At 37.3% G+C, this 26584-nt stretch overlaps 1 protein-coding gene across 5 annotated transcripts; it reads left to right on the top strand.

Moving 5' to 3' along the window:
• Nucleotides 1-83: 83 nt before the first annotated feature.
• LOC145979130 (uncharacterized) lies at nt 84-26373 on the top strand. Of its 5 annotated transcripts, XM_083112135.1 has the most exons (4): nt 84-181; nt 6587-6675; nt 16017-16126; nt 22590-26373. In XM_083112135.1, exons 3-4 carry the CDS (start codon nt 16051-16053, stop codon nt 23078-23080), a joined length of 567 nt encoding a protein of 188 aa, XP_082968261.1. In that variant the 5' UTR covers nt 84-181; nt 6587-6675; nt 16017-16050; the 3' UTR covers nt 23081-26373. The 5 variants fall into 5 exon arrangements, with proteins under 5 accessions (XP_082968261.1, XP_082968258.1, XP_082968260.1 ...); XM_083112132.1 differs by lacking the exon at nt 6587-6675; XM_083112134.1 differs by lacking the exon at nt 6587-6675 and having other exon boundaries at nt 84-231.
• Nucleotides 26374-26584: the final 211 nt, after the last annotated feature.

Here is a 26584-nt window from a genome sequence, read left to right as displayed (position 1 = left end):
AAAAATCCACGCCCACCATCTAGTGGCAAGGCATGGTACTAGCTAGTGAAATGTGGGGTTATTTGTTTATGGCAGAAGCACGACAGAAGCAAAGATGGCTCTCGCGTCGAAATGAATGAAAGGCATTTGACAAGAGGCATTCGAACGTAGCATACTGATAAAGCACGTGGAAATATTTAATGTACAAAGTTTTTTCTTAATATCAGCTAATATATATTATACAATCGTCAGGTGAATGACAGTGGCTTATAGCTTTGATTTCGATACAGGAAATTACGTTTGATGTGCATGTTATTCGCGCAATAGGTTAGCTTGTTACATGTCAATATTTGACAATGAATATTTTGTTGTTGTTACACATATACATACACATACGCACGCGCGCGCAAGTTAAAATATGTCAACTTTGTGTGTAAACGTGTGTAGTAGCAAGTAATTTTGTGTTGGAAAGCGAGGTAGAGGTCATTTCCCTTACCATTTTATGTGGATTACACACACCAAACTCTACCCTAAATTTTACATAATATTTTAACATTTTTCCTACAAAACAATGTATGTTTCTTACTAAATGCCTATTTCAGTATACCTATTATACATTTTCTATAATTTTCTCATTGTACAATTTTAGATTTTGTATGTTTTACCCTTTGTTGGTAACAGTTCGTTATATCGGAGACACATTTCTTCATTTTTACACAAGAAACTACGGTACTTGTCTGATAAGGCCCGAACATCTCTCACTCGTTTATTTCCTTAATTTTAGCATTGATAATTACATATTCTGCGTTGCGGAAGGTTCTTTAAGGTGAAGATATGCCTTTTTCCATTAAATAGTGTCAACTTTTAATATTACGAGTCAATATTTGTCTTCCATGTTATGCTTGAGTAACAGACAATATGGCGTGCAGTCGTGCTTGTGTTTTGTCGATCCGAGTGGGTATGCAGTGTTTCAACCTTCTTATCCGAAAAATACCTACCTTCGTGTTTATTATGTCATCATAAACCATTGACGGATAGCCCCAAAAAACCATTCACAATAGCCCCAAAAACCATCCACAATAGCCCCACGAACCATTGACGGATAGCCCCAAAAACCATTCATGATACCCCCACGGACCATTTCCGGCAATGTTAGGTAAGGTAAGCATAGTTAAAAATTAAAAAAAAATTCTCGTAAATGAAAGGCACGTTTGGAAACACTGCCGAGACCGCGTGACTTTCGACGCTTGCGCCATCTGCACGTACATAATGGAAACAACGGCCTAATGTTACAATAGATGCAAGTTCCTTACGTAAAAACTGATTATTTATTGTTCTGCAGCATTCATTTAGTTTCCGCGAAAGAAAATACCTCGAAGAACCTCGACAATGATACAGAAAGTGATTTCAGTAAGTAGTTTCTCCTGTAAATTTGAAGAAATCCGTTCGGGCGATATCAGACAGTTACTAAAACTACTTACGGAAATGAGTTTCTCTAAGGTTTCTAACGTTCGTCGAGGTATTTTCTTTCATCGTGGAATCTATTTGACTGGGTAATCATGTATTTTTCAAGAGAAATAACTCACCGACGCACAATTGCCATTGCTTTCGCTACGTGAACTGCATGCTCCGCACGTTCGATGACGTAACCCACTGTCAGTGTTTCAAACTCCCTTTTTTTTTTTTAATTCTTGCCTAACCTAACCTTATGGAAATGGTTCATGGGGCTATCCGTCAATTGTTCATGGGGCTATCCCTCAGCTACGACTACCCGTGCATAATGTATAATTTCCACCAGTGACGAACACGATAGTAGGTATTTTTCGGTGAAGAAGGTTGAAACACTGCATACCCACAATGTGAGTCAAGATGTGCCCGCTATATTGTGTGTTCCGGAAGCGAAGAAAGGAAAAAAACCCACTCAGAATGTGAAAAATTGTTTGTTTTCGTGTAAAAGGCATAATGACACGCCACCTTGAACTGTGTTCCACAATACATAATTCGGAACGACTTGTGAGATGACCGGACCCCTCTCTGATTTTCTTCATATTTGGCATACTCACTAATTGAGGCCTCCTAATCGCGAATCTGAAGTTAAAATTTGTCAGAAACATCTAGAAATTGCAAAATAAGCGAAAATAAGGCTTTAGTTTTCGGAATGGAAACTGTCAGTTTTCGCAAAATTTTTTGTTTCACAACCAAATGTATATATTCCTGATACTACCACGACACCAAATTTTAACTATGTTTGCCTAACCTAACCACGTGCCAATGGTTCATGGGGTTAGCGCCAATGGTTCATGAGGCTAGCGTCAATGGTTTGCAATTTTTAGACGTGACCGACAAATTTTAACCTCAGGTTCGTGATTAGGAGGCCTCAATTAGTGAGTATGTCAAAAATGAAGAAAATCGGAGAGGCGTCCGGTCATCTCAAGTCATACCCATAATTCGTAACACAAAATATCTGATTTTAATGTGTCTCCGATATAACGAACTGTTACCTCTTTCTTTATATCCATTATTATGTGGCGATCTTGAAGGAAACCATATCTCATGATGATTATTTTATGAGTATGTTATCTTTTTTGAGTGCATGTTAGGGTAGACAGTTAATGTTCAATGTGTGTCTGTAAAAATAATTACCAAGGAAGTTGTATACAAGAAGGTACTCATAAGTAGGTAGTTGAAAAATGCATATTTCAACAAATTCAAATATATTTGTGCAGCTTCCATTGTGGGTTAGCAGAGATTCGTCCTTAGTTAATGGGGCCAACTTGGCACTTTGTTGGTTAATGTTCAGATTTTCCTGTAGGAGTTAGGAAACTTTGGCTGGCTGGCTTGAAGGAGAGAGCACTCCCTTATCACAATGAGCCTGAAGTCATATAAGTTCATCTTCGGTAGGGCGTATTTGTTGTAAAGGTAGAAAGCATTTAATAGTATAAGCTGTACGTAATGAACACCTCACAGTCTTATGATCACTTGGATACTAAGACGACATTTGGTCCTGTCTATCTACACCAGACATATAACAATTGCACTGCACAATTGGAAGTGGCTTGATCTGTTTTCATGTATTTTATTCGGAGCTCAAGTGATTCATTTTCATATTCTGTTGATATATAAAGCACGTTTCTTTTATCCCTCCACTTATTGATCATTACACCTTCATGAGAGTATTTTCGCACAGTTTCTCCCTTTTTTAATTTTGCTTGTGAATTTTTTTTCTCTTATACTGAATGTGGAATGTGTTATTTTCTTCAGGAGAGTCTCAGATAAGTCATTGCAATTGTAGAAGTTATCCATGTATATGGACTGTCCATTATCTAATTTTTCCTTCATGAGGTGCAGGACTACTTTACTTGAGTGACCCTTGTCACCTAGATCATCAGATGTGCCACTGTAGACAAAAGTCTTGACCACTAGGCCATTCTGTTCTGTCAGGTTGTGTAATTTTATACCATATTTATATGTCTTACCTTTTATGCACTGCCTGAAGAAAAGTCTGCTATGCCACAGAACCATTGCTTCATCGATGGTCAATTCCTTGCCAGGGTAGTACATTGAGAGTTTTTTATTGTTAAAATACTCTAAAATTGTTCTAATCTTATATAAATTGTCATTCTTGTTCCGGTTCATTTGGACTTGGATTTCTACAAAAATGTAAGCAATGCAGGATAATCAGAAATGTATCTCTGCTCATAAACTGAGGGAAGTATTTGGATAATAAATTGTCACTTTTCCAATAATCCTGTAGATGAGGCATCACTATTGTCCCAGTGTGAAGAAGGAGACCCAAAAACTGTTTCAGTTCATAGTGTCAAGTCTTTCCACATTGAAATACGTAAATATTCCTTCATATTCCCTGAAAGAAACATTTCCTCTGCATAATGGTTGGTATGTTGAACAACTTTGTGTAGAAATGGGTCATCAAGTAATAACTGAAAATAGTCATGGGGGTGTTGCCTCCAGTCAGAGAAACAAGAAGTGTGTTACATTTAGTGAAATGGATTTTTTTTATTGGCCGTGAAACATCATCAGACCATGTTGGTGTGTCCGATTCACTGCTTGAAGTCCCCTGCTTGCTAGCAAAACTAACATCAAGTCTTGATATTTAACTTTCACTTTTTGAATTTGATGATATATCACTCGATCCTACAGATAATTTGTCCAGTTCACTTATGTCATATTTTCGGCATCAATATTTTTACCTCAAGACAAACGTCCAGGTTGATTAAAGTTACCGTAAGCTTTATCACTCGTATTGAAGACTGAAGTCATAGCAGTTGCTAAACTAAACTCCGTGGTGCAACATCCCTTGAAGGGTCAGAGCTGCTTTTCATGGGGGTGACGCATGGTCAGCGCATAGGATACCGTCACCACTGTTTTCTAGCTTTCGTGACTGGAGCCCACTACTACTTCTTGTCAACTAGCTTCCCAATTGTCCTCACGGCACTGGGTTAATGCTGAAATTTTGTGGGCTTCCATTGGTAATTGAACCCGGGATCGCTCGCACGAAAGGCGAGAGCGCTCATCGTTTGGCTACGTGGAAGCCACAGCACTTACAAAGGAATAAAAGAGTTAAGATAAACAAAGCTACCTCTGCCACTCTATGCAGTCTCACAGTGGCAAAATTGGCACTTAGTTCCCCGCAAAACTAACTCTGCTCAAACGTAAATGAAGCATCGAAAGGTGACAACTGCATATTGTGAGACAACATGATGATGCGGATCGGCAACATCAGCAGCGAACATGTTAATTGCATGGGGGTCCACGATAGTCACATGACACAAATTCAATTTCCACTTTGCCCACTAAATAAGGGGCAGGGAGGGGGGGGGGGGGTCATAAATCAGAAGCTTGTCCAGAATGTAGAGGAAGTTTTTCTGGAGCTGGGAAATACTGCTAGGCCATCATGGTAAGGAGGAGGTGGGGGAAGTTGCAATGTCTACTTATGAATTATAGATTATGATAATAATATTCTATTACGTTAACAGTACTGCTGCTACTGCTAATGTTCTTTCAACACTTGATGCATTCACTAGTTTCGCATGTCTCAAGACTTTGTCACTATCATGTTGCATTTACCCTATGCTTTATCTACTCTTCATGGCTTACACATACAGATAGTCTGGTAGATACCACTTCCAGTTTCAATCAAATGCAGTGAGACTAGTTAATTGAAAATTAACTTGAAATACCCATTTGTATGTATGATAGATTAATTTTTTAATGTTTTTTGTTACCAAAAGTATATTTGGTGTACTTTTAATGTTTTTTTTTGTTTTTTTTTAGCAAATACGTATAACAATTGTTAATGAAATGGATTGTTGTATCTGCATATATATTTTGGTGTTGTGTAATCCATCATTGAAGTTATGGGAAACTGATTCCTCCTTCATCAGATGGAATGTCTTATGAATAACAAGAACTTTTTTTTTCATTTTTCATAATTCACCTGCAAATTCCTCTAAAGTTTGGACACACATGTTGCAATTCTCCTGGTTCCCTGGACTGGTTGAAGAATTGTTCCATCAGCCAATCAATGATTGTAACAAACTTTGCTCATACACTGACATCAGTCTCTTCCAAATTTCCTTAGATGTATCACATGCACTGGTTAGTTCTGAATTTATATCATTCATGCTATTCACTAATATCCTAAGTGCCATAATGTCCTCCTTTTGGAACGTTTTAATGTTAACTTCGTACACACATCTATCTTCTTCATTGAACTACTTTCCCATTCACTACTATAGCACTTTTAATTGTCGTTTCCGCCTTGGCTAGTACTGTGTGCTTTAAAGCATGTAGACTGTACTTTTGAACTCCATCTTTAAGTTCTAACATCAAGGCTTTTATCAAAATCTGCAGAACTCTCAACCAACAAGCCACATAAAATAGTGAGATTCAGAAACCTGCTAGATTTAACTACCACTGTGGTTACACTGGGTCCTTAACATGATGAAACTTACTTACGTGAAATTGAGAAAATTTCGCGCTTCCGCATTGCACAATTTAATGGTTAAATCCTATTAATTTCGAAGATCCACTGTCTTCATTCACAAAAGGGTACAGCGTTTGTAGCGAAGATGGTACCGCGTCACCTCCGCTTCAAACGTCGTTCCCTTTTGTGAATGAAGACAGTGGATCTTCGAAATTAATAGGATTTAACCATCAAATTGTGCAATGCGGAAGTGCGAAATTTTCTAAATTTCACATAAGTAATTTTAAACCGTGTTTACCGCAACCATCATGAATGATGAACATTATTGGTTAAATTTATTATTAAATCTAGTATTCACAATGTTACTTTACATTCAACCTGCAGTAGCCTGCATGCAGCCGTGGTTCTACAAAAACATAAATGACAAGACAAGTGTACGCAGACTACACTGTTCTGTAGATATATTCATTTGTACATGACTGGAACTCCATCATAGTTTTTCTTCTATTATTTAAAATAGTTAATACTAATGTATGTGTGTGTAGTGATGTACACTTATGATGTGTAGTGACAGTGTCTGTGTTCTTTACTGAACATTCATTGAAGATGTGCTTAGAAATATTAACAAAATTAGTATTTTGATTGATATATATTGTACTTTAGGTAAACAGAAATACAATCAAATACGATTCTCTCAACTATAATGTAACTGAAGCAGTAGGCTTGACTAAATGGTTGCTTCTCAATGCCAGGTGAGGTGGAAATGTGAGTAAGTTGCTAATTGAGTGATTGCCACTTTTGGGTAACCACGAAGATGGCTATGAGTGATGATGGTGATGAAATTGACATTCATAAAGAAACCCACGCCCAGGCTGAGATTTCTAACCTGGGACCCCTGGTGATGATGTGCTAACCCAGAGGCGTGGTGCGCATGTAACCAATGTTACCGCAGGTACAGCGCCTTGAATAATGTAGTGTGGAAAATGACCCAAGAAACTGGTTCCCCGAGACGATGACAAGTAGATGGCAGTGCGATTGACCCAGGTGCTAATTTTGTTATGAAAGTAATGCGGCTTAGTTAGTTTTTGGAATATATTGTGTAGATTTGTTTCTCTAGAAAGGCGGTAAGTGAATTGATGGAAACAGTTATATTTGTGGAGTGATTTGAAGTCACGAAATGGCATTAATTTGGAAAGAAAAGTAAAATAAAATTAATAAATAAGTAGCATGCGTAACACAAGAAGAAACATCGCAATGTGATTCCGCACGTCAGGTCTTGGACTGTGTATTAGAGTTTATTTTTCTATGTTATTAGAATATAAATAGTATCCTGAGAGATATTTCATACCGAGGCGACAAACCACAAGTGTCGTTTGAAAGCGAGCAGTCAGTAATCAATGCAGGTTTTCGAACCGTTGGGACACAAGCTCTGACTGCACCGTTTCCTCAAGGAGATTTTAGAACAAAGCGATACGCGACAAACGATACAAGGATTTCACACCAAGCGACACGGGTCTTTGGTCCAAGGCAACTTTCATACCGAAGCGACACATGTTGCTTGGACAGGAGCCAATCAAGAGCAACATTTCACATGACGGGAAGCACAGGCCAGCGTTCGGTTGGTGAAATCCTCAAGCGATAAGTGTCGCGTGCCCCTTGTCGCTTTGGTGTGCAATCTCACTAAAGCAAGACACTCATTGCATCGCGTATGCCCGAACAACAAACCATGGCAACATGTTGCAAGCTATTGAGGAAATGGCCCAGTTTGAGCGACGCAGAAGCAACAAAGCGACACGTGTGGCTTATCATGTCGCCTAGATCTGTTGTTGTAATGTGCGGTTTATAGTGTCGCCTATCTGTTGTTCGCAAGCAACGCTTGCTAATAGACTGAAGGCACCATGTCGCTTGTCACTTAGTTGGGAACTCCCCCTGTAGCACGTCGCTTCGGTCTCAGCACCCGTCCTTTAAGGAGCTTTCCGACCGAAGTAACAAGTAGCACGCGAATACGCCATATGAACGTGTCTTTTCCTGCTTGGACCCTAATGTGCAATGAATGCTATTTTACAGTCTGGAAGCGTGTGTCACTAGTGTGACAGTGTGAACATCCCGTGTCGCTTGTCCCATTGGTTTGAAAGTTTCCTTACACTCATGTCGATGGCACTAAGAAAGTTTTGTGGGGTTCCCTTTGTCGTTTCATGCAATCATCATTATCATCATCGCCGCGATTAGTTTAAAGCGGAAGAAAAGAGACAGTAAATATCAAAAATACAAGTGCTTCAGTGTGTATATCTTTAAAAGAAATGATGATGATGATAATAATGAACCTAATTCATACTGAACCTAATTCATACACAAAAATTTAGTTGCCAAGAACATTCCACGCGTATTTTTTCTCCCGTATTATTAACGAAAGTATGACGATAACAGGACGTGGTCGACTGTCTAGAATGTTCGTTAATATCTTCGCGACCACTGTACCAAATATCATAGCAATTATCACATTCATAGAAATGCTTCATGCTTCATGTAAAAGAATCAGACGTTGCAGCGAAAACTCCATTTACTTCCATTATAAGCAGTCGAACACCAAGCACCGGGTTCAACACCAGCGCCTCTAGCGGATCATTTTCAAGTGGAACCAGCCTGAGAGCGCAGAAGCATGCCATTTTCCACACTACGTTATTCTAGGTGCTGTACCGCAGGTAACACCAAAATATAAAGAATTGAAGAACCCATCTTAAAATATTATTACGTACATAAACTGGTAATATTGTCGTAAAGTAAACATTGCAGACTGACATTTTTTCTGACACCGGCAAAAGCGAAGAGGAAAACTGATCTGGTACCCTCCTCAGGCAACATGAGGAATTATGGCGGGTTATTGCCATGCCTGTTTAGCCAGTGCAGTTGCCGGTGATCCTTACCGGATACAGATCAGTGTTGCCATATTGAATTGACAGAAAAGAGCTGAGTCGCCTAATAGGGTCTATATTACTCTGAAGGTGTCCAGTCACACTGGGGAACGATGGCGCAGTGGTAGCATCGCCGCCTTATAATCAAGTGATCCCAGGTTCGATACCCGGTGGTGGCACAAGTCAAACAAGTGGTTCAGATCCAACTTTAAAGTGTTCCGATTAGCATTACTGTGCATGAAGTGGACTTAAATCTCCAAATCAAAATTTTAAAAAATCAAATCACACTGTGGGAAAAGCAAACTTCCAAGTGATATTTTGTATTTACTCTAAATATCAACGATTACGAAAGCCCTCTTTGTCCTTCTTCAACATCATGGGCGAGAAGGAGAGGAGAGGGAAGGGTATGATCAAGGGGTCTGCTGTCCTAAAAATGTCAACCTAAAAGTCTATATTTCACACATATAATATTATTTCGGTTACAGGAATTTGTGATAATTGTTGAAAGGGCCGATTGAGATTGACATACGTTGTCGCAGGAATGCGATAATTTCGGATTGAAGCAATGTTTGTGAGGTGGTAGAACTGTTTTTGGGTGAAAACATTACTTACAAGCATAATTTCCCGATTGTTATCTTAGCACGCTCTGAAGTGTCAGGTGTCGCAGGTTCGAATCCTCAGCAAGAAATGGTTATTTCAATGTTTGTTGTTATTATTTTACTTACATAATTTTACTTACTTTTAAAAATCCCACACCACGCCACTGTGCTAACCACTCTATCACAAAAGTGGCTGTGCTAGTTGTAATTTAGTTAAATATTACTTCAGTTATGTGCAATCATGGACTTCCAGTTGGCCTTATTGTAGTAAAATTGTTTCAGAGTCGTCAATTTTTTATTTCCTGAATTTTCCACATGTCTTTCAGGACTTTCAGAATTTTTCATGCATATAACTTCTGTTGTAACATTCTGAGTATTTATTCCTTTATTCCATTCTTGCCTTTCCTTCTCCCTCTTTTGTGCCATATCTTTCTCTCACTTCTCTCTGCTGTGTGTGATTCGTAGGGGCATGCATATTTCGTTTTTGACAAAAACACGAAATGTGAAATAACAGATTCTAATGTTAATTTTTCATGTTTCTGAAAGGTTTGAGGTGCATTTTACTACTCTGTTTTGTCACAAAATAAACTGCTAAATGCGAAATACACGAAATTTAGAGGTTATTTACCGACGGGACACTCTCTGAAGTTTGAATTATCCTGTGAGTTATGAAATTCACGGAAAATTGATTAATTCTGCTGTAAATATTGGAGAAGCAAGAATGGACCCCTTTAGACAGGAATTAACTTAATACTCTGGTACTAGTGGAAGGGTTATGTTTACTATTGTAATAAGTGCAGTTTTTAAATCAAATTTTGGATTATCTTCACAATTTTAAAACCAAAATGTCATTTTGAATACTACTTTTGATCTGTTTTTTCATAGCTATAACACCGAAATTTTATTTAATTTACCAATTTTGAACCTGAAATGGACATTTCCACTTTGACATGAAAAACGTTTTAAATCCATTCATTTTACAGATAATGACACACAAACATGAGATGTGCAAAATATCTCGGCGATATTTGTTTCGGTTCTCGAGAAACACGCCTTCAAACACCACTGAAATTCACCTACTACGTCATGGATTTGAAAACATTCTCTTCACAGACAGGAGGTCCTCTGACGTCGTCATTTAGAAATGCGTGTAGGCGGGGCTTCTGCTCGTCCCGTCAACTTAGCATGAGCTGCGTCTGCGACAGAAAATTTGCTTGTTACTGTGTAAAACAAGTATCTTACAACTTCCAGTGCAAAAATCTGTGCTCCATTTCTTGGAGATGAATTATGCCCTAGCAGTATAGTAGTATTTACTATAATTCAGCCACTCGGTAGAGGGTTTTCCCATTAGGGTGACAAAGCAAACCTTGTAACAGTCAATGGCTGAACACGTGAACAGCCTTGTTCATTGCGAATACATAGGTTAGTTCTGACTGGCAAGAACTTAATGCTATAGGAATGCCTTTTCTGGAATTACAGTTATTTTCGTCATAATATTTTCTTCACAAATTTTAAGTTAATACTTTAGAACACACTGGTTTACATGCCAATTTCTGCAATATAAGAGGTGATACAGTATAAAAAGGTACAGTGAGTTTTTAAATTTCCTGCAGTAAATGACAGTTTTCTTCAGTTAATATATATATTGCAAATTTTGTATTTAGCCTACTTTTACGTCGCTTTTCCGTTCACTTTGTTTAACCGCAACGATGAGAACGCATGGTTAATTTATTATGTATCATCTCTAACATCACATTTCTTCCCACTTTTGGCTAATCGCTACAATGAAGATGAATAACTACAAGCTGTATTCGAAGTCGGGGTGCAGGAGTACACCCCCACCCCCCCCACACACACACTACCACCAACTGCACAATCTAAGTATCACCCAACCTGCCATGATAAGAGACGAACTTTTTCTTCTGTCCCATCTCATTTCGAAAACATTCACTTGTCCCATCTCCTTTTATGAGACGAGACGGAACATGCCTCGTCTTGTGAGCAACACTAACATTAACAATAGAAGCATCCCCCAAGCTGTCCCCAAAGTCTTGAGCAAACATCCTCCCATGTAACAATTTCCAGTTCAATGAAATGTCACTCACAAGGAAACAGTCATGCTCAGGTCGAGAGTCAAACCTGGAACATGCGACTTCCTCAGATAAATCATGAATTTTGTGTACAATAATTACAATGCCAGTTCATTCCTGGTAATTCTGAATCTGCAGTTTGGTTTGCATATATAAGCAGGATAATATTTAGTTTTCGAGGGATGTACCATCGAAACGAGGAGTCAAAAAATAATAATAATAAAAAAAAAAATTAAGAAAGGTTTTTTTTTTTTGTATTTATAATGATAAGCCTCTGCATACGTTGTTAATTCTATATTTTTCTAAACTTGAGACGAGAACGAGAATTGCCCTCCCAAACCGAGACGGATGTTTATAAATTGAGAGGAGACTGTCAATGAGACATTTACAAATAAACACGAGACAGACATTTACAACTCTCAACGAGAACGAGACCAAGGCTGCCATGGCTCGTCTCGATAGGATCCTTAGTGGTGAAGTTGTGAACCAACCAATTAATGCGTTCGGGGTAACGAGATGAGGCAGCTTTTTTTCGCAGTACAAAATTTAAAATAATTATATCGTACCATTTCAGTATGGGATATTGTTATACACATGGGCGTATATATAGTTCAGGGGGGGCGGGTAGGGATGGATCAACTTTTGGTATGTTTAGGGTTGCTTTATTTCGTAAGTGAAAATCCGACAAAGTTGTTTGTTTGTAGTTACGAAGTATTGATACTTTTCTGTTCATCTTGTGTCACTACGTTTTTAAGAACCAAATTTCTTTAATATGATTCAAGGGGGAAAAAATAACTGATTTGATAGTCTCAATGCAGTTTCTTATTGCAGAAATTCCGAAACTATCAGGAAATTGCAGATATTTTTCTGCAGTCCCATCTGGTGTGTGGAATTACAAAATTTCCTTCCCATCCGTATCCCATCCTATACGTCTCTAATTTAAGAGAATGAAATAAGTCCGAAGGAATTTTTTATGAACAAGCGGATAGAACAAGGAAACTGGTAATTTTAGTGAACCAAAAAAAGAGGGGGGGGGGTTGGACCCGTTGAATCCCCCTTAAATACGCCCATGGTTTTACACATTATTTCCTTGTAATAATTATACATAAACTAAGTATAGATATGTACTGTGCAACTAATGTAATCTTCTCAGTGTATTTTCTCTTATCTGCACAAAAATATTTGATCATAATTTGCACAACAGAAATGGAACACAAACTGAAATTGCTTTATGGAAAAGAAAGTTAAATATGCTTTATAAATAAAGTGAAGAATGTGAAAATTCCTATTTTGCACTACATAGGTTACAGTAAATATCGATAAATATAAGTTTAAAAAATATTTTTGAGTGTCGGGTCAGCAATCAATTTTATAAGCAATATTTTTCGCATGGCCTGAGAACACACACGCAGCTGAAGCCTTTCATTAATCTTGCACGTGAGCAGCACGGATATTTCATAGAAGAATGATCATTACAAAGCATAGCTTTCCTTTCTCCCATCGCTCCTTCTTCCATTATTTAAATCGGTACAGATTTGTAAAACTGCTGCACGTGTTCGCTCACCGTGGGCTACCCATCCGGAACTGGACGCTCGAAGCAGACGACAAACGAGCTCTCCCTAAGGAGTGACGTAGTAACATGGCGGCGGCATGTTTTCAGCGCAACGCTAGCCTCGCAACTTTTGAAGTCTCTTTTCTGCCTTAAACTGGACTCAGAGAAACACCAGAACTTGCAGGGGTCATTTTTCCAGGATGTAGTTTTTAAAATTGTTGTAAAAAAAATTGAGTGGAAATGTCCATTGACTCTGTTTTTGTACCGAAAATTTACCAAAAATATGTGCCTCTAGTGATTGGGTCTTAATACGCTATAAATAATTTTGAAAATTTCTCTTCCCAACGTATTTGGATGGGCAGGAAGCAGGGTGGGAAATAATTGAAAACTGGTTGGGGGAGAACGTTCTTTATCTACAACCCCCTCCCCACAAACATCTGTGTGAATTATACGATATACATATTTGTAATGTTATTAAAAGTAAAAATAAATTACTCAATTAAAATATATTATTATTATGATTATTAATTCCTTAAAGGAAATTAGTTATTTTTATACATATCAGATAGTGTAAAGCAGATAACTAATTCCTTTACTAACCGGTTGAAGGTGTTAATAAATTATGAAGTGGTTTTATAATGTGTAATTTTTTGTTTAGTTTGTGCATTATAAATCAATTAGATTTCATAGTTATTATTGTTTTGCATTCTTGTTTTACTTTTATTGTGCGTTATGTGGGTTTTCGATATTATTCTTATTAAAGTATATTTGAAATTAAAAGTAATTGCTTATCTTTTGTTTGTTATAACAAAAACTCTCCCCCTAGAAATTTTTGGTGGGAGATTTCTGAGGCCAAGATTGTTGGGGGGGGGGAATCCCCCTCATCCCCCCAGGATTTCGCACACTGGCAGGAAGATTGGCTGAGAATATTTCATGATCGCTTTCACTCATCTTTTGGTGACACTCCAGTTCAAACCTCATGGTTTAGCCTTCAGCATGACTTGTCATTGTAACATTATAACACTTGTATAGGTTTCCACCAGTTTTATACTAATATTTATCCTGATATAAAACTTGGGTTTTGGTTTTTGACAAAAAAATCATGTCTTACCTTTCTCTGCCAGCTGTGCTTGCTTCTCTTATGAAGTTCAATTGTGATGTTTGCCCCTTTACCTTGGAATGCTAAAACAGGTGCAGCTTTCTGTAATGGACGAGGGCAGATTTTTGTTATCCATGGATACAGTTAGTCTGTGAATGATTGTTGCCACACATCAAATTTCTAATTATTTGGTTTTAATTGTGATGATTTGTCAGTCATAGTGAACAATTTTTTCAGGACTTGCACAAGAGTGGATATCAAGCACCACTGACACTACCTTATTTTTCGACTTCTCCTTCATCCTCGGTGATCAATATTCTCACAAAATATTTCAGAAAGTCTAAAATAATGTTATAAATGTGTAATGAAATGGTTTATCTATTTATTATGAAAGTCATGTGTGTGTATGTATAAATTGTTAACTGGTGCATGAACTATGTCCACAACCAATAAAGTTTTTATATATAGTTTTTTTTACATTGCAAGGGAAAATATACTATTGAAAATAACTTTATGGTGGGATCTGCACCCAGAACCATGTAACATACACTGATCTGCAAGTACAGAACACAAATATTAGATGTAAGTAGTGATGAAGTAAAGGGTACTTTGAAAATGAAATCATATGGATACTATATAGGATGCTCCCTTTCTTCTTTGACAAACATGGAGCTCTCCCAAAAGGACAGGCAATCTGTGCAACATCATACTGTGACACATTGTTTCTCAGAACAGGCATTAAGATCAAGCGATGTGGCCTGCCCAGCATCTGCTCGACAAAGACAATGCCTGTTTCCTTGTGGAAAAGGATACTGCAGTTACATTGAGCAAGTGCTTGGAACCCTACCAGATCTGAGCTCTTATATCGTCAGTACTGAGAAAAACATCTCGAGGGACACTGAAGAGGTGCCAACAGATGGTGCTCTTCCCAGAGTAAGGGCTTCTTCCAGGAAGATATCCATCATTTTGTTTCTCGCTGGGAGAATGCCTGAACACATTACGAGCCAATGTTTATATTTGAAAATTGTAACAATTCAAAGTTGCTCAGAATATTTATAACAAATTGGAACTACATCATACCAATCTCCCAGAGTTTTGCTTGAAATTTTTATAATTGTACATTTTATCACAAAATCCATTTCTTCCACAAAGATATTGAAAAATGCTGTGCAGGATATTTAGACCTTGCAATGTATGTGGCATTTTTGCAGACTCCTCAAGACCCTCAGATTCGAGAAAGGTATCAGCTGGTATGGACTATTAAATTCGAACTGATACCTTCTGATACTAAACTCTAGTATCAATATATCATTCTAAACATCCGTTCAGCAACATATATGTATGTATGTATAAATTGAAGGAAACCGTAAACACTTTCCACACAAAATGAAAATTTCTATGTATGACAGCCTGGGTACATATTGAAAGGTAGGTAACCAGTCCTTACCTTAAACCCACTCCTTCGATTCTGACATTTTTCACCCTACCTGACCACCATCTAGCAGTCAATCACTAGTGAAACTGTCTTTTTGTCTAATGCCTGCTTGCTATCTCCTTCCATTATCTGGCTACACTGCAGTAGGATGTCATCTTTCTTTCTCCAGTATAAATATGGCCATTGTCTGTGGTTATTAGTATTAAATATTGTGGGAAAAGATCTCCTGTTTTGAACAATTTATCATGAAAACATTTTGCCCCTGAAGTAGGAGCATTCAAGGCAAGTACAATTTGTTCTAATTCAAAGTTTTAAAAATTGAAGAAAATTAAATATTTATTTTTAATTAAATATAATAAATAAGAGAACTACGCAAAAATCTCCAATAATTTCCTTTATATTACAGGTACAATTGTTGGCTGAACTCAAGACAAGAAACAATGACATCAATGAGCAGCAGCAGTGTTGCAGGTGCAGTAAGTGCCGCAGACCAAAAATTATCCAGTTTTGCTTGTGGTATGTATGTCTCTCCATACAGATTAAATGATACATACTATGAATTATGTGATAGGGTGGTAATTTACAATGATAACTCTTGTAGTGATTCTTCTCCCTTTTGCCTGGCCGTAGGTTATGTGATGTATCAAACAGGGGTGGGGAATCCAATTTTATATTTCGTGGAGAAAGAAATAGGGATTTTAAGCGATTTGGTTTACTTGGACAGGAGATATTCTTCAAGATACCTCATCAAGTTGTAGGAGATCCACAAACATTTGTGTGGGCCATTTTCAAATTTTCGATTGAGAGAATATTTCATGTGGTGTCCGCCACGTTGGACTTATTCTTCCTTCGGGTGGATCAAATAGGGTATTCCTTTGCGTAAATGTGTAGCATTAAATGTAGATGTTATAATGCATTATGTAACCAAGGTACTGAAGAGCAATGGATCTTTTTTTGTTGGGAACCAACTAAAATGCGAAGTGCATATTGTGGAACCACACAATGGTAGGAGAACATATACACTTTACAAGTGCTATGGCAGGCAATGACAAACAGAAGAAAGCCCTGACTGTTATTAAGAGTAAAGACAATCTCTGCAAATTGGAATTATGCTTGCCCAAAGTAAGGCCAGTAACAAAATATGATCTAAAGTTGAAAGAAGCAGTGTCGACAGTATGCCATGCAGCTGGTGTACTTGTAGACACACCAAATGAATACACAGTCGAAGATTTTGTGAAATTCGAAAATTTATTAGCCCCTGATTATCAGATTGTTACTTATAACTCCATTAAGCCTTGTTTCCATTATTATGAAAAACTAAATATGCTGACCAAGGCAGTAATTTATTTTATTAAAAAACATAAACTAACGTAACGTTTCAACCTTCTAGCAAGGTCTTCTTCAGACTCTGTATCAAGTACAAAAGTAGCCAGATACAACAAGAAGGGTAATATATATACACAAACATTACTCCCTCCAGACTATTTAGAAAGTTGTTTGGAACTTTCTAGCAGATGACTTTCACTTTCCAACTTTACTTTCACCTAAAAGGCTAAACACTTCCATATAGAATGTGGTTGGACTTTTTAATCTCACGCTCTTTTCCCTTCATTTTTCTTCCTTCTTCTCTCCTCTTTTTCTCTTGTCCTTTCCACTCTTTCCAACATCTTCTTCCATTCTTTGTTTAACTTCAGTCCCCCATTCCAGTTCATTGTGTCTTCTTCGCCTTTCTTCTCTATTTCCTTGGCTTCCTTCCATTTTCTCTAAAAATGTTGTTCCAAATGCCAAGGAACAAATGAAGATGAATTCCAAAATACTATCCCAAGAAAATGCGAACACGTGCAACAGGGAATTTATTTCTGCGAAATATTTTAAAAACCATTCTCGCACTGAAGGGTGAAAAACAGTGTATGTCAATCTGTACTCCAATGCTCAACATGCTTTAAAATTGACAATACACGGAAGTTGCAAAACTCCACATAAGTCTGATGAATATTTTTGTAGCAACCTGTGAAAATTTGAGTCTATACCAACATTTTTGTATTTATTTTATGATTTTGAGTGCATGCTGCATAAACAACGGGAGGGGTTGTGTAAGAGAAACATATTGGTAATCTTGCTGTTGCCAAAGAAGCCTACTATGCTTGTAAGGACTTAAATGAGGACTTTTGTCAAGTATGTATAGTACTAACGATATGACGCGGCAGTCATATCCGATCAAACCTGTAGTCAGCAATGAGCCCATCCTACGTAGACACGTGACACGTGCGATTTGTCCGCTCGCAATACACGCAACGGTTGATTTTCAAACAGGTTTGTTTTGTATCGCATTTGCCATCCGGTAACTTATTGGAAGGGCTTATTGCAGAAGTGCAAAGACAAAATTTGTAGTGGGATAAAAAGAAACCCTCGTTACAAAGATTGTTTAATTGTTGATAAGGAGTGGGATTCTGCAGCTGAGAGTGCAGGAATTGCAAGTAAGTAATAATGGAATACACACACAGTCTTCACTTTTTAATTATGTGAAAGTCATGAGTGGATGAACAAAAACATCAAATTGTATTCACTGAGAAGTAATCACAGAATACGGTTCGTACATTTTCTTCTGCTCTAGAAGTGCGGTTGTTTCCCTTCGAGAGCTGTAGGTTCCTGTCCATCACATTTTCTTCCAAGACGTTTACAAGAGAATCTTTTTCTATGTCAATTATAACATTATGCAGAATGCAAATTACTTTAACAATATGAACAGCATGCTGTACACTAGTTTCAATAGGATCCTAAATTTCGCAGAACTTATGCCGAAAGCACACTCAATTTTCATTCGAGCACGCGATAAATGGTAATTGAAATATGAGGCGGCTGCATTGTTTTGAACTCTTCTTTTAGAATATGGTCTCATAAGATATGTTTGTAATGGAAATGCTTCGTCTCCTACAAAGACAAATGGGGCTTTTAGATGGAAGTTGGGCAGCTGCAAATCTTTTGGTAATGATAAGAAACCATTTTCGACATTTTGATAAAGTGCTGAGTTAGAAAATACACCTGCATCACTTTCTTTGCCATATACACCCACATCGATCATTAAAAATCTGTATCTTGCATCAACAACGGCCAAAAGCACTATGGAGAAAAACTGTTTATAATTGAAAAACATGCTGCCTGACTTCATTCTTATGTTTCCCATCGATACTACCAACACAGTTAGGGAAGTTCCACTTTCCAAAATAGTCTTGCGCAACTCGATTGAAATCTGCACAGGCATGTGTTCTTTCTGAAGAGAATCCCAAATGGTTTTGCACACCTCAATAACTGTAGATGCAACAGATGATTTAGATATGCGAAATGTGAAGGCAATCTGTCTGAATGCAATTCCAGTCGATAGGTATCTGGAAGGAAAAAAAGCATCCATTTTAGAGGTATTGCACTCCAGTCGATGGCTTAAAAAATATAGTCATCATGCTTTTAACACGACAAACCCCGTATGCTATTGAATTCTCGATGATTAACTTGTGTATTGCAATGCAATTTGGGAAATAAGGTTAACTATGTAAGAGCTATGGGGTTTGAGAAGAATTTAAATATTGTATAAGTTGGAAACTCTGCACTGTAAAAAAAAAAAAAATGTCAAGAAACAGCAATATAAGGCCATGGATGTTCCCAAGGTAAAATATTCCGGAGGTAAAATAGTCCCCAATTCGGATCTTCCGGGTGGGGACTACTTTGGGAGGTCCCTGGACTAAGGATAAGATCTACGTTAGGAATAAGGATATTAAATTAGGCACCTGGAATGTTTTGAGCCTTTACCGCCCTGGGGCATTTCAGTGTACAGTTAATGAGATAGTTAAGTATAAATTAGATGTAGTAGCTGTCCAGGAAGTTAGGTGGCCAGGAGAAGGGAATTGTAAAACTAAAAATTATACTTTTTTCTATGGTGGTACTGAAAATCATAATTTTGGAACAGGCTTTTTCATAAATAATAGAATTATCTCGGCTCTTAAAATAGTAGAATTTATTAATGATAGGATATCATATGCAGTTTTACAGGGTAGGTGGTGTAAAATTAATTTAATAAACATACATGCACCAACGGAAGATAAAGATGATAATACTAAAGATGATTTTTATACAGAGTTAGAACAGGTCTTTGATAAATTTTCTCAGTATGATATGAAAATTCTGTTAGGTGACTGTAATGCACAGATTGGCAAAGAAGAGACATTTAAACCCACGATTGGTAAAGAAAGTCTTCATGAATTAAGTAATGATAATGGTATAAGATTGATTACTTTTGCAACCTCAAAGAATTTAATTGTGAAAAGTACCACTTTTAAACATAAAGATATCCATAAATATACCTGGTCTTCTCCAGATGGTAAAACTCATAATCAGATAGATCATATTCTCATTGATAAGAGAAGGCATACTAGTATAATTGACGTTCGTACACATAGAGGTGCTGACTGTGCCAGTGACCATTATTTAGTAATTGCTAAATTAAGAGAAAGACTGTCAGTGATAAATCATAAGCAACAAAATCTAAAAGTTCTAAAATTTGATACAGGAAAGTTTACTGACGAAAGAATTAAGAAAGATTACCAAATTAAACTGTCAAATAGATTTGATGTTTTGCAGGATTTAAATGATGATGAAAATATAAATGAAACAGACGTAAATAAGAATTGGGAGCAGATAAGTAATGCAATAGAATCAGCAGCTAAAGAAAGTATAGGATACCATTAACCAAGAAAAAGTAAGCCATGGTTTGATAATGAATGTCATAATCTAATAGAAATAAGAAATCAGGCTAGACTTAGGTGGTTAAATAACTCTGATGATACAAATCTAAACAATTATAATATAATAAAGCGAGAAGTTAACCGCACGTTTAGAAGTAAAAAAAGATATTACTTGAAAAGCAAAATTAACGAAATTGAAACAAACAGCAAAAATAAAAATATCAGAGATTTATATAAAGGTGTAAATGAGTTTAGAAAGGGGTGGCAACCTAAAGTAAACTTTATAAAAGATAAAGACGGTGATTTTCTAGCTGACCCAAGCGATATTCTAAATAGATGGAAGAACTACTTTAATGACCTTTTAAATGTCCATGTAGGAGATAAATCAGAAGTAAATGAAGTACACACAGCAGAACCTTTAGTTCCAGAACCTAACTTGACTGAAGTTAAAGATGCTATTAAAAGGTTAAAGAATAACAAAGCACCTGGCATTGATTTAATACCAGCTGAGTTAATTAAATATGGTGGAAATTCATTAATATGTCAAATTCATAAATTAATTTGTTTAATATGTAATAAAGAAGAAATCCCTCAACAGTGGAAAGAATCCATAATTGTTCCTGTGTTTAAAAAAGGTGATAAAATGAACTGCAATAATTACCATGGAATTTCTCTACTCTCAACAACATATAAAATATTATCTAACATTCTTTTAACAAGACTAACCCCATATGCTAATGAAATTATAGGTGATTATCAATGTGGATTTAAACGTAACAGATCAACTACAGATCAAATTTTTCACATCAGACAGACACTTGAAAAAAAGTGGGAATATAATCAAAATGTCCATCAGCTATTCATTGATTTCAAAAAAGCATATGATTCGGTCAAAAGAGATAAATTATATAATATATTAGTAGAGTTTGGAATACCTAAGAAGCTTGTTAGTATGATAAAAATATGCACCAGTGAAACAGAAAGTAAAATTCGTGTGGGTATTAATATGTCTGACAAATTTACAATTCATGATGGGTTAAAACAAGGAGATGCATTATCTCCATTGCTCTTTAATTTTGCCTTAGAATATGCTGTTAGGAAGGTAAAAGAAACTAAAGAAGGACTAAAATTAAATGGTGTGACTCAGTTGTTAGCATATGCAGATGATGTAGACTTACTGGGGGATGATGTGAATACAATTAAGAATAACGCTAAAATATTTTTCAAAACTGCTAAAGAGATAGGTTTGGAAGTTAACAAAGAGAAAACTAAATATATGCTTACAGGCCGAAACCAAGTGTTAGGTAATAATCAAAATCTAATTATTGATAACAACTCGTTTGAACCAGTTTCCAAATTCAAATATTTAGGAGTAATATTAACAAATGAAAATTATATTAAAGAGGAAATAAAAAGTAGGCTTAATTCAGGAAATGCATGTTACTTCTCTCTTCATAAACTTTTGTCTTCTCGTATAATATCTAAGAAACTAAAAGTTAAAATATACAAAACAGTAATTTTGCCTGTACTATTATATGGATGTGAAACTTGGTCCCTTACATTGAAAGAGGAACATAAATTGAGAGTATTTGAAAATAAGATCCTTAGGAAAATATTTGGACCTAAAAGGGATGAGGAGACAGGTGAGTGGAGAAGGTTGCATAATTTAGAACTACATAATTTGTATTCATGTCCAGATATTATTAGAATAATTAAATCAAGAAGACTTAGGTGGGCAGGCCATGTGGCACGAATGGGAGAGGAAAGAGGAGTTCACAGGATTCTTGTTAGGAAACCTGATGGTAAGAGACCTGTAGGAGGCCAAGACGAAGATGGAGGGACAATGTTGAGATGGACCTAACGGAAATCGGTAGGGATGGAAAAGAGTATATAGAACTTGCTCAAGATAGGGAAAGATGGAAGGCCTGTGTTGCTGCAGCCATGAACCTTTGGGTTTAAGAAGGCTAGGAAGTTAGTTAGTTAGTTAGTTAGTTGGAAACAAGTGGATGCATTATCACCACACCCTTTTACAGTTGCCTGCAGTATGTAGTGAGACAGATCAGAATGAATTGCATAAGCATATTGATTAGCTTGTTCAGACGATGCTGATTTGTATTGAAATGTACAAATTTATTAATACTCACAAATGCAGAACAATTCATAAAGGCAGAACAATAATAAATAGGTTTAGACAATGCAATTAGAGTTAGTTACTTAGTGAGTATCTTCTCTTTTGATTTCAGAGGATGAAGCTAGAAAGAAATGGTGCAATTTACGAGACCAATTTGTGAAAGAGTTTAAGAAAATTCCAAAATCCAAATCTGGCTGCTCCCAAGAATGTGTGGCTACGTATCGTGGAAAGCGGCAGTATTTTACGAGTCTACTTTTTCTAAAGGATACAGTAGTCCCCAGAGAAACGGAGGGAAATGTTTCATTACAGGCATCAGAAGATAGGCAGACGTCTGGAATGGTGAGTGACTGTCATGAAGGTGATGATTTGGAAGAAGATGCAAGTGTCGACGAAAACACAAATACTGAACTTTCTCAGGTGAGTTTCAATGAAACACAAACACCATCTGCTCCTCCACAACGAACAACACAATCTTCCCCATCCAAAGCAGGTATGTCTCGTCTAAGGTGGAAGAGACCACACGAAGAGACAATTGATTTAGAACGAAAACTGCTGGATATTGAGTCCAAAAAAACTTGCTCTACTTCAAACACCCGAAGATGAGAATTTACTGTTTATGAGGTCATTATTACCATATTTTCAAAAAAATTGTCAAGATGACAGTGGGAAAGAAAATCATATTCAGAGTCTCCATAAATTTTATGTTGATGCAACTAAAAAACTACCTGCAAGTCTTGGACTCAATGATTATCTTAGGGAACATGATTTCCCTTAATTGTTTTCTACTCCAAGAGAACCAATTTTATGTAGGGCCTTTCCCAGACATCCAGTTTTATGATGTTGACTCGAAATCTCCCAAGAACAGGAAGAAATAATAAAGTGACTTTGTAAGTGTTATAGGGAAGGCAAAATCTTGGATTTCCAGAAGGAACTTAAATAATACTGTGTTAATAATGTTGAGATCTTAGCTGCTGCCTGCATAAAATACTCCAATCTGATTGAAAAATTGCCATGGATCCAATGTTTTCTACGATGCTCTCCACTTTCATCATTAGCGTTTCAAATATTGAGAACTAAATTTCTAAACTTCATATTGGTACTTGCATGCTTCTTGTTTGACCTTTAATTCCAAACTTTAGTGACTCAGATACTATTCATTCTTTCTACACATTGTTCCTCAGAACTGGAATTTTCTATGAAAATGGTGGAAACTCACTCTCAAGGGAATGTTTTCATCAGTAATTCACTTTATACGCCTTTATTCTTTCTCCAACAATGGAAATTGATACAACTTGAGATCCAATTCATGCCAGTACAGTTAGCTTAAAGTTGTCTTTTGCAACGGTAATGACATCATCAGTCACATGTGTTGCATGGGGAATTTGATTCATAAAATTCAAAACATAAACTGCTCGCCATTAAAAATGCAACACCCAGAAGGAGTAATCGGAATCGGACGAAATGTGCACAGTGTGTAGAGGAGAGGTGCAGAAGGAAATGATTAGGTGTTCAAGGCCGTCATGCGTCATGTGCGCCTGCCATGCCATCTGGTAAGTGGTACCTGTAGCAGGTCAGATAGGTGCAGAAGAGCAGTGAAAGTGCATGGTCGTGAGTGTAGTGTGTTAAAATCGGTCAGCAATGCCACGTCGTCGAATACGGCAGCGATTCCAGCAGGTTTTCCAGTTCGATCGCGGCCGAATTGTTGCATACTGTGAATGCGGATTATCCTACCGTGAGATCGGTGCCCATGTAGGACGGAATGCATCCACAGTGATCCGTGTATGGAACCAGTGGGTCCAGGAAGGCACTGTAGAGCGACGTAGAGGTTCACAACGTCCACGTCGGATGACGGAACGAGAGGACAGACGTCTGATACGCATGGCCCTTACAGACAGAACGGCCACGTCAACGAGGATTGCGCATGAAGTACGGGTTGTTTTACAATGTCCAGTGTCCCTACGAACCGTGCTTCGTCGTTTGGCGAACCGGGGAATTTTTTCCCGGCACCCACTGTTGTGGATTCCTCTGACGCTAGAGCATAGGCGTTTGCGTCTTGAGATGGTGCCAAGACCGTCGTGCATGGATGGCGGAGTGGAATGCTGTAGTGTTCTCTGATGAATCCCGCTTCTGTATACAACATCATGATGGACGTACACGCGTGTGGCGGCACCGTGGCACTAGGCTTCATGATGCCTGCATCATGCATCATCACACAGGGCCTTCATTGGGTATCATGGTATGGGGTGCCATCGCCATAGGTGTTCGTTCGCGTCTCGTACGCATTCAAGGGACATTGAACAGCCAACGGTACATCACACAGGTTCTCACCCCTGTTGCTGTCCCATTAATCCATGCACTGCATAATGCCACTTTTCAACAGGATAACGTGCACCCCCATGTTGCAAGGAATGTCCTCGCATTTATGGAAGCTAACCACGTGCCCCTGCTTCCTTGGCCAGCACATTCGCCGGATATGTCGCCAATTGAACATGTCTGGTCCATGGTGGGTCACCGGCTGGCCCAACTCAGGTTTCCGACACGTAATGTTGAAGACCTTTGGCACCATGTGGAAGCCGCTTGGGACGCCATACCGCAAGCAGACATCGATAGACTCATTCTGTCACATGTCACACCACCGAGCTCTAACTGTAATCATTTTCTTATCTTATTATGAACTACATATTTGCCAAATTTCGTGTTTCTATCTCATTTCCTTCTGGGTGTTGCAATTTTAATGGCGAGCAGTGTATATATGTACTGATTACTCAAAATAGTGCTTCAGTTAAATCCAGGCAGAAGGGAGAAGAAGATCCAAGTATGAGGGCTATTATTGAATTTGTACATTTGGGAAGAACTTAATCAAGAAACAGAAGCTGAAAATGAACGGTTAATAAATAATGTTCCCGGTTTACTGTTTAAGTATTGAGAGATTGCATATTCTATTCTTCCTTCAATCTTAACCCAGTATACAAATAAATACAGCACTGTTTATCCCAGTGGTACAGAGAAACACCAATTCCTGTCATCCCTTTTCACTGCACAGTTGTCAAGTTGGAGGAACTTGGATGCCCAAAGGCTTCTCTTATGAGTTTCCCAGCCAACTCATGTTTCAATACTTATCATCACTTGAGAAAAATTATATGTTCTCTTCGGCAAGGACATCTAAATGCACAATTCTTGAGACGTTACTCCTTACAGTGCATTCTACCAACCATAACACCTGCCTACACACCATTATACTGTTCTGAAAACTACAAAGAGGGGAACTTTGCCTGTGGGTCTTCACAAGCAAACCTAACTTTATTGGAGCTGTCAGAACAATGGAGGGCATATGAACATTGTCAAAACTGTGCATTGTTATCAGTTATTTTTGTGCTTGTGTTTACCAACAATATTTTCCCTAAATATAGGACATTTCCCAGCTTCTCTAATTATAAACACTGATGAAGATACAAGACCAGGACTGCACTGGGTAGCAGTCTATACTAATTGTCCATAAGCTGGATAGTTTTGGAGAAGAACCTAGTGAACATGTGATAACAGTTTTTAAGAAGATATTGCACTTCGTGGTGTTTCAATAAAACAGTGCTTCAAAAATGCATAGTCTCTTAGTGGCATTTTATTTTTATATTACTTAAGCAGATGCTTATATATAAAATATTTTCTATTCTTCTTTGATAAAAACTTTGAAAAAGAATGACAGTCTTGGTGCAATGTTTTAAAACTGTGTTTTCATAATTAGCAGTGTGGATGCAATCAATACAGTGTAACTGAACAAATATAATAGTGATCAATGCCTTATTTAGACCATGGATCATACAATAGTGTAAAACTATTCTATGGAGTTGAACTATAAACTTGAAGTGAGAAAAGAAATGAACTAGTGGTATCTCAAGCTTGACTGTACAGAGCAAAAATAAAACTTGTATGTATAATACTAATAATAATATTTTTATATAACAGTGTTAGGATAATGCTGTGTATTTATTCTATATGTACAATAATAATATAATAATAATAATAATAATAAAAGTTTGATATAAAAGAGTTAGGATAATGCTGAATATGTGTTGTTCATGTAGTAGCATGGTTTAGAGAAAATAAGTT

This window comes from Lepisma saccharinum, chromosome 1, assembly GCF_977018435.1.
Source record: "Lepisma saccharinum chromosome 1, izLepSacc3.1, whole genome shotgun sequence".
Lineage (NCBI taxonomy): Eukaryota > Metazoa > Arthropoda > Insecta > Zygentoma > Lepismatidae > Lepisma > Lepisma saccharinum.
The sequence above is the reverse complement of the archived record's forward strand: the minus strand, read 5'-3'. Positions and strand labels throughout refer to the sequence as shown.